At 40.4% G+C, this 16,321-nt stretch overlaps 1 protein-coding gene across 4 annotated transcripts; it reads left to right on the top strand.

Moving 5' to 3' along the window:
- Nucleotides 1-1,078: 1,078 nt before the first annotated feature.
- LOC129755481 (elongation factor 1-alpha-like) lies at nucleotides 1,079-15,878 on the top strand. Of its 4 annotated transcripts, none has more exons than XM_055751998.1 (4): nucleotides 1,079-1,175; nucleotides 11,862-12,786; nucleotides 12,875-13,080; nucleotides 13,747-15,878. In XM_055751998.1, the coding sequence occupies exons 2-4, from the start codon at nucleotides 11,964-11,966 to the stop codon at nucleotides 14,104-14,106; spliced, it is 1,389 nt and encodes a 462-aa protein (XP_055607973.1). In that variant the 5' UTR covers nucleotides 1,079-1,175; nucleotides 11,862-11,963; the 3' UTR covers nucleotides 14,107-15,878. The 4 variants fall into 4 exon arrangements, with proteins under 4 accessions (XP_055607973.1, XP_055607972.1, XP_055607974.1 ...); XM_055751997.1 differs by having other exon boundaries at nucleotides 1,100-1,182; XM_055751999.1 differs by lacking the exon at nucleotides 1,079-1,175 and adding an exon at nucleotides 1,224-1,356.
- Nucleotides 15,879-16,321: the final 443 nt, after the last annotated feature.

Below are 16,321 nucleotides of genomic sequence, written 5' to 3'. Positions count from 1 at the left end.
CTTGTGTGAGGAACAAAAAGGTATAACCATTTCATGTTGTTGCAAATTTGCAACAATTAATATTTTGGCTATATACTCGAAATGTGTGAAAATTATATTTTTTCATTATTTTTCCCTTCATGTACTCATCATTGCGCACTATTGAGAATTTTTTCAAGAAAAAATAAAAAATCATGAAATAAAGGGTTAATGCTGTTCTCAGCTCGATTAAAAATTTCGATTTTTGGTTTTCCGTCGCAGAAAATAGATACTGAATCATGCTGTCATATTGATATCACTTTTCTGGTCTGGAACCTCACTTATGCCTTATTTAGCTCATAGCTGCCATTGGATTATCAACACATAATCGTGCTATTATTTTGCTATTAATGCTAACGTAGGTATTGGTTTGTCATCACATCTAAGCATTTCAAATGGATCCCAATTTTAGCATTGGTAAAAATACAACACCCTATCATGCTATCATTTTGCAATTAATAGATCATTTTGGTTACTTTTTGCGATTGATTTGGCATCAACGTCTTCTCGGGTAGACAAACCAGAAGCAGATGCGTTGCATTTTGGACAAGAGCGGCTAACGAAAAGCGATTCTTTAGTCCACTTTTCGGCATCGGGAGACACTGGAATGTGTCCTGTCCTGATGGTATGGCTGATGGTACTGTGTCCAATTCCGTATCGTTGGCTACATCTCCAGGGTCGATTTTCTCGATTTCTGTAAAAAAATCTGCTTGGAAGCTTGTCAGCCTAATCCCTATGTTTCAAGTTCTGTTACTCACATGATAGGGATATACATTGATCGAGTTATCGAGTCCTTATAAAATCCAATTGATGGCTAGAATCTGCAATGAAGAAACGATTATATCGGTAGCAATGAGATTTCAATTCAAATAATGCCACTGCTTCTAGTGAAGGAATTCATCGCGAAACGACCCATCTGGTGAGAGATTCGTATCATCTGGCGCTGCCGTTTTTTCGCCGCCGCCCGATGAGGATAACACCCGGCCGGGTCCTTCCCGGCTCAACCCGTTCCTTCCTCCGGCATGGTTGGCCTCCTGCTGTTAATGCTGCCGGCGGATGGCAGACGAGAGTCGAGCGAGATCGCCCCGTTGGGTGGAAAATCGTCGCGCATGTGCGAAATCACGCTAAACTCGGCCTTTCATTCCTTTGTGCTCGTGGTAAGTGGTACGTTTTTCCTTGAGCTCCTGAAAATTTGTGGAAACTTCTGGATAAACCGGTGACCGGTTGGTTGTGGTCGCTAGATTTTTGTAACCAACAACGGGTTTGAAGTGAAGTCTTAAGTGTGAAATTTATAAGCTGGTGCCGGCCGATCGTTTGCCGTTTTATTCGCAGAAGATTGTGGGTGGTAGTGATTTTTTCCACAAATTTTCACGTGCACAGACTGTGAATATCCAACCCGGGGGGAGGGCTTTTTCCCGACAAAGTTGCAAGTGAATCTGCCTGCTGGGGTCTGGTGGTTTGGTGGAAGTGGTGAAGTTCTGAAAGCAGTAAGAGAGCCACCCGGTGCTGGTGAACTGCACAGGGTACAGCATCGAATTCGTTGCCGTTCCAAAGCTTCGGGGTAGTTTCGCCATCATTCCAAGGGTCTTCTCGGCTCGAACGGACGTGCAAAGGCAGTTTCTCCAGGCTCGGTGAGCAAGGCTCCAAGTGTGAGTGTGAAAAAGTGTAGGCTAAACGGCAGCCATTTGTTAGGAGCCGGAACATTTTTTCCATCCTTGCGAATAATTCGGCTATCTAGTGATTAAAAACCGGCATTTTCTCGCCAAACAGGAAACGGAAAAACGTAAGTGTTTAGAAGAGGCGAATTTTCACTTTCCCTTCAAACCGGCTTATCTTTTCGGGATTTTCTCATCACTCATGCAGGCAAAAATCGGCAAACCATGTGGATCGATGAGTCAAGTGAAAATGTGCTTTTCTAAATTTAAATCTTCGTCCCGTCTCGTTCGGCTTGTCGGTGAGCCAAAATAGCACTGTAGTTTGGCGTCTACGTGCGAAAAACTTAGAAAAGTAATGCTAAACGTTTGTTACCAGGGATGAGCAGATTCGAACATGTCTGCCATGTGGATTGATTGCAAATTGATTTTCCCTTTTTCTTCTCCCGGGCAGGTTGAAAATAGTGTATACTTACGTTTCTGTTAGTCGTTAAAGGAAAAAAGCATTACTTTGCATACTGATAGTTCTACTCAAGGCCAAAGCCTCTCTCACAAGATGGTGAAATTATCTTCACCGGATGTGATCTCTATAGGCCGGCCATGTTGCAAAAGCGGATTTTTACATCTCTTCAAAAATTTCTTCCAACAATGTTCAGATCCTTCAAGTCACGAGAGTGATATCGCAGTAGAATTCATTACATCAAAATCGAAGTAAAATTTCATCATAATCGATATCAATCGGGAAACGTGATGGGGACGCATGGTACGCCATGAGAAACCGGACCATTCGCTGGCTGTACCTCCCACATCTAATATGGTTCATCCCCCCTGGCAGTCACTACTGGGTGCTGCTACTGGCTGCAACCCAGATCGTCATCATCATCAATCCCCCTTCCTTCTCCCTGGTCACTGATGCATGCATGCGCTTCTGAGGTGATTTTATGATTTTTTCACTGGTGATAAACTCCCTGGGTACGAACAGGTAATCTGATGAATAACGAAAAAAAGGGTTACCGGTCGAGGTGCTGAAATGGAAAATCGATCCAACACGATGAATTGGAAGTTTTTTGTATGTACCTAGGTACCGGCGTTCAAATTTTCTTTAGATGTGTCACAGCGAAACAAGATAATCCATTCAGGCTCAAACAATCAAGCTCTAAACATTCTTGAGTGTCATCTCTGAGAATGATCCTGATTCAAACGAGAAAGTTGAATCCTAATTGTTCTGAAATTTTATTCTTAATTATTCTAATTTTTAACAGTCTTTAAATTTCGATTTAATTTCAATTCTGATTCCGTCTTCGAATGTTGAATTATTCTCTGAAAAAAACTCCACAACACTTATAGCATTCGAAGTAATCATGCACAATTTCATAAGATGCGTTCTTTAGGTACAAAATGGGAAAATGGGTGTTATTGACGATTGATGCTTTTCCATTTCCCTGTATTCTTAACAAAAGTTTTTAAGGCATAATTTTTTTTTCGAAAATTTGGAGCGAGAAAAGGCGCTTTATCCTTTGTCGATGATCAGAAATGATTACTGAAATTAAAAACAGTTTAGCAAAGTAAAAGTTATGTTATTTATTAAATAAAGTTCTTCCGATAAAATTCTTGGGTTCTTAGGTTTCTGATTAAATCAATTTTGAGATTAAATCATTTCCAGCCGCTGAAGAATATTCCTAGTGATTGGTGAAGTTACTTTACATTTTGCTTGGTTTCTTTATCAAGAAGCATTTTTCTTAACATGCTGCCATCGATACTACCTATTTGAAACGTATGGTACTCTGGTGGTCCAAGTTTCTTCCGCTCCTGTGTTACAGATATTCTTGCGTTCTCTGCTCTATGGTAGGCCAACCATTTTTTTCTAATCATTTTAATGTGTTTATGTTGGAATCATTACAAACAAAGACTAGAGGAATAAGAACTGTATTCGAAAAATGCAACACTTTCACTTGTGAGTAACTTTTGAACAGGTTGATGGAAATTGATAAAATGATCAGTGACACTACTTAGTAATGTAATGTTTACATGTGCAAATTTTTATGGCGATCTGTTTAGTAGTTTTCGAGATAGCGTCTAATGAATAAATTCTCTGACCAAAATTTTTGCACAGGATCGTGAAAAATCTTGGAAAGTCTCATTGAGAGACTCCAAAACAGCTGGAAATCAACTATGCGATTTTATGGTAAATCGTTTTAAAAGTTTTAACAGTGAGCTTGAGTTTGAGTAAAAGGAAGAATGATTTAAAGGGCGAACACAAAATTATTGCGACACCGAAAATGTCATGCCAATTTTTTTTATAATGCTTAGAATCAAACCAAAATTTCAGGGTAGTTTTTTACATACATTTACTTCAAAAATCAAAAGAAAAATTAGTCGATGGAGCCTTGAGTGCAAATCTTTACAGTGTCATCCGGTACCAGTTTTTCAGTTTTTTCCCATTTTTTTAACATGTTTTTCTCGTCTTTGAATGTCTTCTAGCTCTTCCGAAATTCCCGCTATATTATTGCCCAGTACTGCTCTTCCGGGCACAGTTCCGTACGGTTTGACAGGTCCATGTCCTTTGGAACAAAATGGACAGAATTGGCCTCATACCACTCCAGGACAAATCTGGCCAAAATAGCGGAGCTTCGTCGTGCTGCTGCAAGAACGGAAAAAGGCGCTTCTCGAGGCACTCAGATTTGTAGATCTCGCCATTTACTGTGCCTTTTATCAAGAAAGGCGCACTCCTCAGTCCGCAAGAGCAGATGGCCTGCCAAACGAGATATTTGGAGGCGAACTTCGACATTTTCTTCTTCCTAAATTTGTCGTCCACATCGAACTTGCTCTTGCCGATGAAAAACTCCAACCCCGGAATTTGCTTTAAATCGGCTTTTATATACGTTTCGTCGTCCATCACACAGCAGCCATATTTTGTCAGAATCTTCTCGTAGAACTTCGCGGTTTGGGAAGTTCTGTACCTTGTATGTATGTAGTCCAGCTCTCTTCTTTGCATTGGACGTAGCTCTGCGACATGCCGATCTTTTTAGCCAAATCAAGGCTTGAGACGTTGGGATTTGCTTTAAACATCCGTTTCACCTCTCCCTCCGTCTTTTTGGTCTCCGGTCCCGGTTTTCTTCCAGCGGTCCAACGTCAACCGCTTCTGGAACCGCTTCAACACTCTGGAGACGGTTGAATGGAGAATGTTCAACATTTTCCCCAACTGTCGGTGCGACAGGTCAGGAAATTTCAGAATTTGGTCTCTCGAATCGCCTTGGTTCACCTTCATTTTCGTTGAATCGACCTCGACAAGACTTCGAGTTTGACAGTATGTAAACAATACACATCAATGAGAAAGTGTGCAAAATTTGGTTGATTTTTACCCAATGATAAAAAAGTTATGCCCTGTTGAATGTGTCGCAATAATTTCGTGTTCGCCCTCTAAGTGTTCTAAAATCTTGCTCATGCACCTACTCGGTTTACTAGGCAATTTTAGTCTGGGGAAACACTACCAGAACTTATAATGATGGCGAAACCGGATGAGGGTTTGGTTTTAAAATTTTTTATGAAGGTTTGGTACAGTTCATGTCATTATCTATGTTAAAGAACATGTAAGTTCATTTACTTAACCTCTAAGAGTTAGAGTTATAAATTCTTCAAGGGAAATTTTACAATAAACAACTTCGTCGAAGACCGTAACTTCGTATCTAAAGTTATTAGGTGTTGAATAGGGGAATGTCTTTTGGCATTGAAAAACAATCAATTCTTCTGACATCACTGCTAGTGCGTAGCGAGGTATTGCTTGGAAAATATAATAGCGCCAGCACTAAATCAACCCTCCGACTTTCGAAAGATTTCTGACAAAGAAAAATGAAGTACCTACTAGATTGTCGGAAGTCTGTGTGTTGTTGAAAGTTCACCAGCAACATTTCTAAAATTTTTATTTAAATTCACAATAGTCTAGTCATGCAATATCTTGCTAGGCACCAGTAGTGATGTCAAATTAATTTATCGTTTTTCAATACCGGAAGACATACCCCTATTCAACACCTAATAACTTTTTTGCCAAATAAGATACGAAGTTAAGGTCTTGGATAAAGCTGTTCAGCGGAAGATTTCCTTAAAGGATTTATAAATTGGCACAAAAATCTGTTATCAGGCTCAGTTCCAAAATTCCTTTAAATTCCTTGAAAAGAAAAGCTCAGTTCCACAAAAAAACAAAAATGATGTTGATTTTTCCGAACAAAATATTAAATTTTCCTATACAAACGAAAGTTCAAATTTAATCATATAAACGTTACTAAAAAACTCTGCAAAAAACATGGATTAGTTTTGAACCAAAACGAAGCTTTTAAGACCTCAGGGTTCGAGAAATTCAAGAATGACCCCAAATTGATTCAGTCTAATGACTAAGGTTGCCAGATTTTTTTCAGCACCTATCCGGGCCGGACAAATCCAGGCTATTTTATTTAAAAACCTGGCAAAGTACAAGCATTTGATTTCAAAATTGTCGACCAAAAATCCGGGCTATATCCGGGCAAATTTGATCAAAACCCACTCATATATATATCAGAAACCGCTAGATCAAATTCTAAGAATTTTGTACCTTCTAGTTACCTAAAGTGTGTTGTTTTATTTTGTAGAATATACTTTCACTTTGAAATTTATTATATTTGAGTTATGCTTCTAAGTGAATCATACTAGCGGCAAGCGAAAAAACGAGACATATCGTATTTGGTCCGCAAGGTGTTAAGTTTCAAACTACCTACCAATTTCCTACCAATATTTTTTGGATAAAAAGGCTGTAAAACATCGTAATACAGTTAAATTTTCTTCTCTTTGTTGTGGTTTCTACTTAAGGTATAAGCTGTAGAACTCTCTAGCGGAAAAAATGTTGCAATGTGGGTAAAGGTACAACTTTGAGGAACCATTAACAGTATTCAAATTTGATTGTTTGATGATTCTGTATAAAATATGTTATCAAACAATGTAAAATCTTAACACCCCTAAAACGAAAGCGCCAAATTACAAAAGCCACATCGGAATTTATAATCATTTCAAGGTTACGTGACATTGAAAAGTCACGCATCATCCCATCTTTCCCCCACACAAAATTTGTTCTAGACATTTTTATTAACACCCCATTTTAACGCACCCAGACCTAACCCATCACCGTCCCATTTATTCTAGCTCAGGTCCCGGTCGACCTTTAGCATTCCGGCATGATGATTCCCCATCCTACAGAGAACCGTCTCCGATTCAACTGTCTGTGAGTGAATGAACTCACGCAACACCGAATGTGAAAAATCCCATAATTTTTTACAATTTCCCGGCGCTCTATCTATCCTTGCTCGAGGTTTTTCCTCTCCGTCTCTCACCAAACCCAATCGATTGTAGGTACACGTACGACTCCCACGCATTCGGGATTCGGTTTTTGTTATGGACGAGCACCAGGTGGGACGCATGCGCATCCACCCACCAAACTTCCGGCCACCCGGCACCCGGATGCCCACCACACCGGCCGCATTGAGTGGGTCAGTGCTCCTCCAGCCTGGTGCCGGACTTTTTTTTCGGGTTCAGCTCCCTTTGACTCTAGCTAGTGGAAGCTAGACGCTGCTACCAATTTTTAGCTGCAGCCGGAGTCAAATTTGGGTGGCCGTTCCGAGGAAAGTTGCATGTCATTCTGTCGCGCTTTTCGCGAATCGGTGACAGTTTTAGGCCATTTCCGGTTCTTGGAGGGAACCGTTCAATGTTTGAGCATTTTTTCTTCAGTCAGTTAAATTTATGGTCCTTAAAAGACTTTAAATAGAGCATCTGGCAATGTCAAAAAGAATGTGCATCTAAATTCAGTTACATGTTTCTTCAATCTTTATGGAATTATGTGTTCAACAACCTGGCAAATATTCCCGCTCATCACCATGGAAACAAATTAAGTAATTTTTAAGTCAATGATTTTGCCATAACAGTAAGTATGACGATAAGAAATTTCTTACAACAAAAAATCGTCTGGCGAAAAATGACAAAGCTTAACTGAAAATTCAAAAGCTAGTAAGCAATTAACTAAACCACATTCTAGTGAAGTTTCTTTAACAGCTCCTATATGGAAAAATTGACGAATGATTGATGTCTCGAACCTTCTACCATGCGTCCTTTCTTAAATTTAAGCTGGCGTCTATGTATTTTGAGTGCAACATTCGGGCACGCGTAGCCTATTTTGATAAGCAGGGGGAATCGGTCCCTTGGGGGTTCCATGTCTGTCTAGTCTTGTACCATTTTTTCTAGTTCCGATTATGGTGTGCGGTTTACAGGTGCCGAAGCTATTCGAGATATTCATTCTACAGGTCAACGGAGGGCAGTGGGCGATCGAGATTTTTCTATCAAATTTCTATTACCCAGATAGTAGCCGCCGTTCAATTATGAATGGAAGAAAGCTGCGGCGAAAGGTCGTTATATAATTTTTAATTATCAAGTGCTTACGTTTCCTGAACAGGTGCTTGGGGATTGTAATTTTTTACAATGCAGTTTAGTTTTTATTTATGAAAATATGATAATTTGTATCGTTTGAAAAACATCCTACTTTCCTAAACATCTCCCTTCTTTAACATACAAGTTTATTTGTTTATAAGAAAAATATACCATGTTTTGCAGCCTTAAGCCTTTCTTTTTAAATAAATTTTATATACTGTTGGCATTACTTATGAAAACTCATTTAACGCTGTATAATGTGGTATAATTTTCAATCTTCGAAATGCTTATATCGTCAAAGACAGGGAATAACTACAGGGAATATATACACTGGCGCAACGTGAACACAACGTGCACAGTTTTTTTTTTTCAAATAAAGGCGGAACTTGATAGTATATTGACCCAAATGATCGAATTGGGGCCGCTGTTTTGCGTCTGCTGGCTTATTTGTGTTTATGAACAAACACGATCACGAGCTGTTTACGTGCGAACATGGAAGACGGTTTTGATTTTGTTGTACCTGAGCCAGGGGTCGGAATCGTTTTGGCAATTTGGAACTTTTCAAATTATTCAAAACCTCAAAACAAAAGATGATTTGTTGTAAAAAGATTCCTTCCACTTTTAAGGCCCCCATACAAAATCAAAGAGAAATACCACAAAACTCGGACAATTGTTTATGAAATATGTTTCCCATACAAAATGTATATAGGGGTCCAGCGCCGGTTGTCCGACGCATAGTGCTGGGATAAAAGATCTCCACTGCTTGCGATCCGAAGCCAGCGTCTTCAATTGGCCAAGGTTCAACTGTGTGGATTTTAGAAAGCGTGCGGCTAGAATACGCCGCCACGAGCTTCTGGGTCTGCCTCTTCTTCGATGCTCATCTGGATTCCAGTCAAGCGCATTTCTGAAAATCTCGTTTTCATCTCTTCGCAGCGTGTGCCCAATCCTGCTGTCCTCTCGAGCTGTCCTCTCGATTAGCTTGATCAATAATTCAGGCTGTCCTCTCAACTCGCCTTTCTATTTCAAGCTGTTCTCTCGATTAGCTTGATTTCTCATCAATAACTTAGGCTGTCCTCTCAACTAGCCTTTCGATTTCAAGCTGTCCTCTCAACTTGCTTGTTTTTTCATCAATTACTTTGGCTGTCCTCTCATCTCGTTTTTCGATGTCAAGTTGCCCTCTCAACTCGCTTGATTTCTCATCAATAACTCAGGCTGTCCTTTTAACTCGCCTTTCGATTTCAAGCTGTCCTCTCGACTAGCTTGACTCAGGCTGTCCCCTCAAGTCGCCTTTAAATTTTATCCTGTCGTCTCAACTCGCATAATTGTTTTCAAAACGTTCAGGTTGACCTCTCAACTCGCTCGAGTAAGATTGTGAACATGATCAAGCTGTCTTTACGACTCGCTTGATATTTCATTTTTAATCTTGTCTACAAAGAAAGCTTGTTATTTATCACAGATGGCACTAAATTTTCATTTTTTTCACTTCAATCCAAATAGCTTTCAAAAATCATCACACTGCATTACTTTTTTTGCTTCAACTACTGTTTGGGCGGACCATGTCGGATGTACGAGAAAAAAACAACTTGTTTTAATAACGGTCAACCCAAAAAGAGGAATTTTATTTCATTTACATTTATTTCCCGCGATTTTCACACAAGACAGGAACACATTAACACTGGCAACATTATAGCGGGGATTGTGTTTCAAATTGCTTGACTACTTTTAGGCGTTTTGCGGAATTACAGGGTGACCAATACGTTCCAGATTGAACAACTACTTTTTGCGTAATGAGTATTTGAATGACTCATTTTGCGTAATGGGTAATTAATAAAGTGTTTGATTTCTAAGCAACTTTGATGATAATTTACTTAACGTGAACCGTTTGTTTTCTCGTTTAATAAAGCTTATGAGAACTTACCTGTCACGGTCGCCAAATGTGCCGACCTGTCCGGAGCTCTGAAGCTCGGAAGCAACACCGGTGAAATGCCGGATCATGAACTATCAGGAGAACACACACACTAATCGACTCGCTCACTTGATCGCCGACTGACTGATTGACTTCCTGCACGGTAAAGACCAATAACGCGATGTTGGTTTAATCCGTCCACACACCAATGGCGTTGAACTGTTGAGATCTCATGATTGGAGTTAAGGCTGTATTTTGGGTGTAGTAATGAATGCTTCTTTATTTTAGATCCAACAAAAACTAAAAATGTTTTATTTATGAGGAATTGTACGAAAAGTTGCTTTTTTTAACTCTATGGCGAATTCAAATTTAAATTATTTTTCCATCCGCGAAAACTCTTATTACAATAAAAATAGTCTGATGAACATTTTTATTTTTTGAAGAATTTTAAAAACGGAAGTGTTATAAAAAAAACTAATATTTTTCAAATTTTCCATACATTTCCGTAGAATTTCTATAACTATTTTTTGGTTGGCCTACTAGAACATGCGCAAGCATCATAAGTATACCTACAGAATCTAACAACCCTGCGTTCATATAAACTGTTTATCATTTCTGTGATATTGTTTCGATTAGGCATAGGATTGAGACCAAATTTTGAAAACTCTTTTTTATTAGATTAGCCTTATAAAGTTAATAAACTGTTAAAGGAATCAAGTTTTGATGCTTGATCGCATTTCAATACGATACGATACGATTTGGAAGAATAAAGTGATATATTTTTTATAAATTAACCTAAGATCAAAAAATTACTAGGTATCTATTAATGTAACTACAAAAACTACTCGGTATCTATCTCATCTATAACTACAAAATGGGACCTGAGAATTGCATTAATAATTTTTTATGCCAATTTCAAACATTCTCTTTAAGTTGAGAAGTCAGACCAAGATTAAAATGAACTTTTTAGAAAAGCGAAGTAACATGATCCGGTTACTGGTTAGGTCGTCACAAAATTCTCAGTCGAATAAAGGCCAAATTATGGAACTTAGTAAAAATTAAGGTTGGTAGTGAACGTTTAATGTTAAAAAGTGGCAGTATTACGATTAAATAATCTCCTTTCAACCCAACGCTCGGGGGTGACGTACCCCTCAACCTAACGGGCGGCGCTAAAATTCGAACCCGGGCGTGATCTTCAACAAAATTTGCGCTTTTTCCGTTCATTGTCCTTCTGATTTCTTGCGCTCCATTTGTAAACTACACCTACCTCCATCGCTGACTCTCTAATGAGATCGGTCAACTTACTGACTGACTGACTGACTGCCAATATATGTATTTAGTAGGTATGCAGCACATTGGCCGAAATCTGGAAAACGGAGCGCAGCTTCCACCATGCAATTTGTGGAAAATAAAAAATAAGCAATTATCATACTACGCGACTAAACGGTCGTTAGTGGTGCACGCGCTATCGGGACGTAATCGCGACGTCTTCTGGAATATGAAACTCCCGTTCAATTTGAAAATCGGCTTCAGTTCTTTGGGAGATTCCGGTTGGGACGGATCGATTCTGGGTTATTGTGTTCTTCCTCTTTGGAAAGATTCCTGTACAAGAGTGGAATTTTGAAAATGAAATTGTTCCACGTTGTCCTGATGTCTTACATTTGCTGGATTCTCATGGTACACTCCAAGCAGATCACTGCCAGGTTCAAGCACATAAAATGTGAACGAGAAGAAAAGGTTGGATATTCAGTTAGTTTGTTAGATTGTGAAGGTTTTCATGAGGTTTTGTTTGGACTAAGAGTTGACCTAATTGGAGTTTTATCCTTTCGGCATCGTTACAGATTTTCGGTAAATCCTACGAGTGATCGTGTGAAGTGGCGTCTTAGCCGACCCAGATCTCAGTTCGTTTTTTTGAGTAAGCAGTAGCAGCAGCGGTATTCAGGATGGGTAAGGAGAAGACTCATATTAATATCGTCGTCATCGGACACGTCGATTCCGGTAAGTCGACCACCACCGGTCATCTGATCTACAAGTGCGGTGGCATCGATAAGCGTACCATCGAGAAATTCGAGAAGGAAGCCCAGGAAATGGGCAAGGGTTCCTTCAAGTATGCCTGGGTTTTGGACAAACTGAAGGCTGAACGTGAGCGTGGTATCACTATCGATATTGCCCTGTGGAAATTCGAAACCGCCAAGTACTATGTGACCATCATTGATGCCCCTGGACATCGTGATTTCATCAAGAACATGATCACCGGAACGTCGCAGGCCGATTGTGCTGTGTTGATTGTCGCTGCCGGTACCGGTGAGTTCGAAGCCGGTATCTCCAAGAACGGCCAAACTCGCGAACATGCCCTGTTGGCCTTCACCCTCGGAGTCAAGCAGCTGATCGTTGGTGTTAACAAGATGGACTCCACCGAGCCTCCATACCATGAGGCCCGTTACGAGGAAATCAAGAAGGAGGTGTCCTCCTACATCAAGAAAATCGGTTACAACCCGGCTTCCGTTGCTTTCGTTCCGATTTCCGGCTGGCACGGTGACAATATGCTGGAACCATCGGACAAGATGCCATGGTTCAAGGGATGGGTTATCGAACGCAAGGAAGGCAAGGTTGAGGGTAAGTGTCTGATCGAAGCCCTGGACAACATTTTGCCGCCTTCCCGTCCCACCGACAAGGCTCTGCGTCTCCCGCTGCAGGATGTCTACAAAATCGGCGGTATCGGAACGGTACCAGTCGGTCGTGTTGAAACCGGTATCCTGAAGCCAGGTCAGTTGAGTTTTATCAAGCAAAACCCTCAATTACAGAAAATGATTTTCCTATCTTTTTCTACTCTTTTCATCCACCTGAAAACCAGGTATGGTGGTCGTATTCGCCCCGGTCAACATCACCACTGAGGTCAAGTCGGTCGAGATGCACCACGAAGCGCTGCCGGAGGCTCTGCCCGGTGACAACGTCGGCTTCAACGTCAAGAACGTCTCCGTCAAGGAGTTGCGTCGTGGCTACGTTGCTGGCGACTCCAAGTCTAGCCCGCCCAAGGGTGCCGCCGACTTCACCGCTCAGGTAAGTTTTGCCATTTCCAACATACTCTTGGCGCTTAACATCCCTTTGACATACTTTCGACAAGATTCCTTAGGTGTTGAGGGGTTATCTCTTCCCAAGCTTTTTTCCTACCGCCGATCGTTGCCTAGAGGACAGCGTAGCTTTCCTAAGCAAGTTTGAACATTTGTAAGATCCACTGCGATCCTATATGTGTGTGTTCGTTATTGAACACTCAAAATAGGGTAGACATTTGCTTATTGGTAACGTACGATTCGTCTAATTTGTAGACCGAAATCACTCAAGAATTTTCGATAGGTTCAGGTCAAGGCTCAAGTGTCCATTCCATTGGTTTAATCTGAGCCGAGGTATTTTCTTTGCTGAATGCTTTGGGTCGTTTCTTCCTCCAGCTCAATTCTCGGCCTGGATTCTTCCAGGTTTTCACACAGAACGTCAATATAATCATCGGCAGTTGAGTTTCAGATCAGTCATTTTCGTATAGATTTCCCAGTGCCAAAAAACGTGTCAACAATACACGAAAAGTGTACTGGAACTGAACAGTTACGAAAATGATGTTGGTGTCAGATGTAAAAAACCAACTCTCAACACCGATAGATCCATCGATTTTTGACATCATTCTAGCGTTTGAAATCAAAAGAAAATATAAACCATCCCATGCCCCTTTCCCAGGTCATTGTCCTCAACCATCCTGGCCAGATTGCCAACGGATACACCCCGGTATTGGATTGCCACACCGCCCACATTGCATGCAAGTTCGCCGAAATCAAGGAAAAGTGCGATCGTCGTTCTGGCAAGGTCACTGAGGAGAATCCGAAATCCATCAAATCGGGCGATGCCGCCATCGTCAATCTGGTGCCAAGCAAGCCGCTGTGCGTCGAATCGTTCCAGGAGTTCCCGCCGTTGGGACGTTTCGCCGTTCGTGACATGCGTCAAACCGTCGCTGTCGGTGTCATTAAATCTGTCAACTTCAAGGAGGCGACAGGTGGCAAAGTAACCAAAGCCGCCGAGAAGGCCCAGAAGAAGAAATAACTAGAGACACCGGAACACCCGAGTATCAGAGCGGCCGTCACAGAGCAGTCGCTAGCAGCTAGTAGCAGCAGAAGCAGCAGCAACCATAACAACCCAGATAAAATGAACACTACTTTTACTACTAATAAACGCAACCAATACTCTACATTATTATTATTGAATAATGATGATCTTACGATGCGGACTTTTGTTGAAAGCGCAATCCTAGCGATTGACTTCAATAGAAATCATCCATTATTATTAAATAATAATTTAAGAAATAATATTAATCGTAAACTACAATTTAATAATAATCGTAATAATTTAAACAAAACCACACAAGATAAACTGCAAGCTGACTTGTATGCACATGATTTTATTGGAAGCATTGCTAAGAAAATCACTGCAACAACAACAACAAACATACAACCATCTTCAGTTCAAATGATTTTCCTCTACCGGCAACATCTTTCATCGATCCTTCACTCGATCAACCACAAAACCAATGTGGCCAATGGCAACAGCAGTAACAATAGCAGTAGCAGCAGCAGCAGCAACAAGAACGGTTCTTACTCATACCCATCGTCATCTACATCATCTGCTAAGAAGACTAATTTATTTTACCACCATAGAAATGCATTTCGAAGGAAAGAAAAGACCTCTGAGCAGGACACGCAACCAACAAAGATCGCCAACATTTCCACCATCTTTGAAGCCATCGGTGTTGTCGAGTGTATCGTTCTACTTCTCCACGTTCAGCAGCTTTTAACCGCGATATGCTCATCCGCCATCATCGTTACTGTTAGATTAGCTATTTCTAACAATTTTTCAACCATCCTGTCATGATACGGTCGCCTAAGTTTAGTACCAACCAATGAATGATACCAAAGGATTTATAGGTTTTACAAGATCTTTGTTAATTTATGTAACCACAGATAACTAAGTTCGTTGTAATGAAACCCAACCTAGAAACGAAAGTAATCCTCAAAGAGAAGAGAAAATAAAGAACCCTCGCACACACAAGCGAAACAACTGATTGGCTAAATTTGTCAAAGAAGAAAATACTATTTGTGATATTAAATCTGCTGTGTTTGTTTTTCTGTTAGAACTACTTTTTCGTACTGGAAAATCTAATTTTCAAAACAAAACCATAAAAGACACGTGACAAAACATTTAAAAGCAAAACACCTGAAGATGAGAAAGATGTGCGCTGCTCGACGACAGAGGCTCTTTACAACAAAACGCAAGATCCACCCATATACTTCCTTCAAACAGGCGAAGACACAAATACAACGGAAAGAACGCATAACAAAAAAATCATCTCATTTACGCACATTACATTCGCATCAATGGAAACAATAGAAGAGAATCACGAGAAATAAAGCAAATGCGCATTAAAACCTACTACCTATTGTTTTATGTTCTGTCTGCAGGATATCATTGATGTTAGAGAAGCCGAAGGAAGTTTTTTAGTGTGTACTTGTAGTGTGTTTGCTTAGCTGTACCATTGTTCCAACTGATAGGTAGGCAGCTCTGCTAGTGGTTTGCTTACTTCATATTGTAGTTGCACCAGGGAAACATTTGTACCGTTCATTCAAAAAACAAAACAACAACAACCATGCAGACAGATAGTTATTGACTGTACTACCAAATAAATGTGACAAATTTGTTTGCAATGCATTACATCTGTACTTTCAATGTTACAACATCTCTAATACCACAACCACAACAACACACACAAATATAAAGAGCGGAAAGAATGCCAATAAAATTCAAGAAAAGGCTTGAAGCAATTCGGGGGTTTTGCATGTAGTCTAGACAATCCGAAAGCCACACCAACTGATTTGTGATCACTATGATGTCGCTTTACGGTTTTATTCCACTTCCTTTATCATGATTGTCTGCCATCTGGAGCCCAGTGGTGGTTACGATTTCGGTCCACTCTAGATTGCCGCTCAATTTGATTTAATTTAATTTATTTTATTAGAGAGGCTTGCTTGGTAGATTCGCCTCTATTGCCGCTCAAATGAGCATCGATACATATATACTCGAAACGCCAGTTGTGCTAGCGATTGATAACATCTTTGAGGTTGATGTTGATCTTCTTCTCTTTCTTTCTATTGGCGAGAATGTTGAGCTTGACTCTTGCCAGGCCATACATAACACCAGATTTGCACAGATTTGCTGCATCGTGTATGGCACTGCTTGAATGGGCGCGCAGTCGGTTTGAGTAAAA

The sequence above is a fragment of the Uranotaenia lowii genome, chromosome 3, assembly GCF_029784155.1.
Source record: "Uranotaenia lowii strain MFRU-FL chromosome 3, ASM2978415v1, whole genome shotgun sequence".
Lineage (NCBI taxonomy): Eukaryota > Metazoa > Arthropoda > Insecta > Diptera > Culicidae > Uranotaenia > Uranotaenia lowii.
Note: the sequence above shows the minus strand (reverse complement) of the source record. Positions and strands in the feature narration are given on the sequence as shown.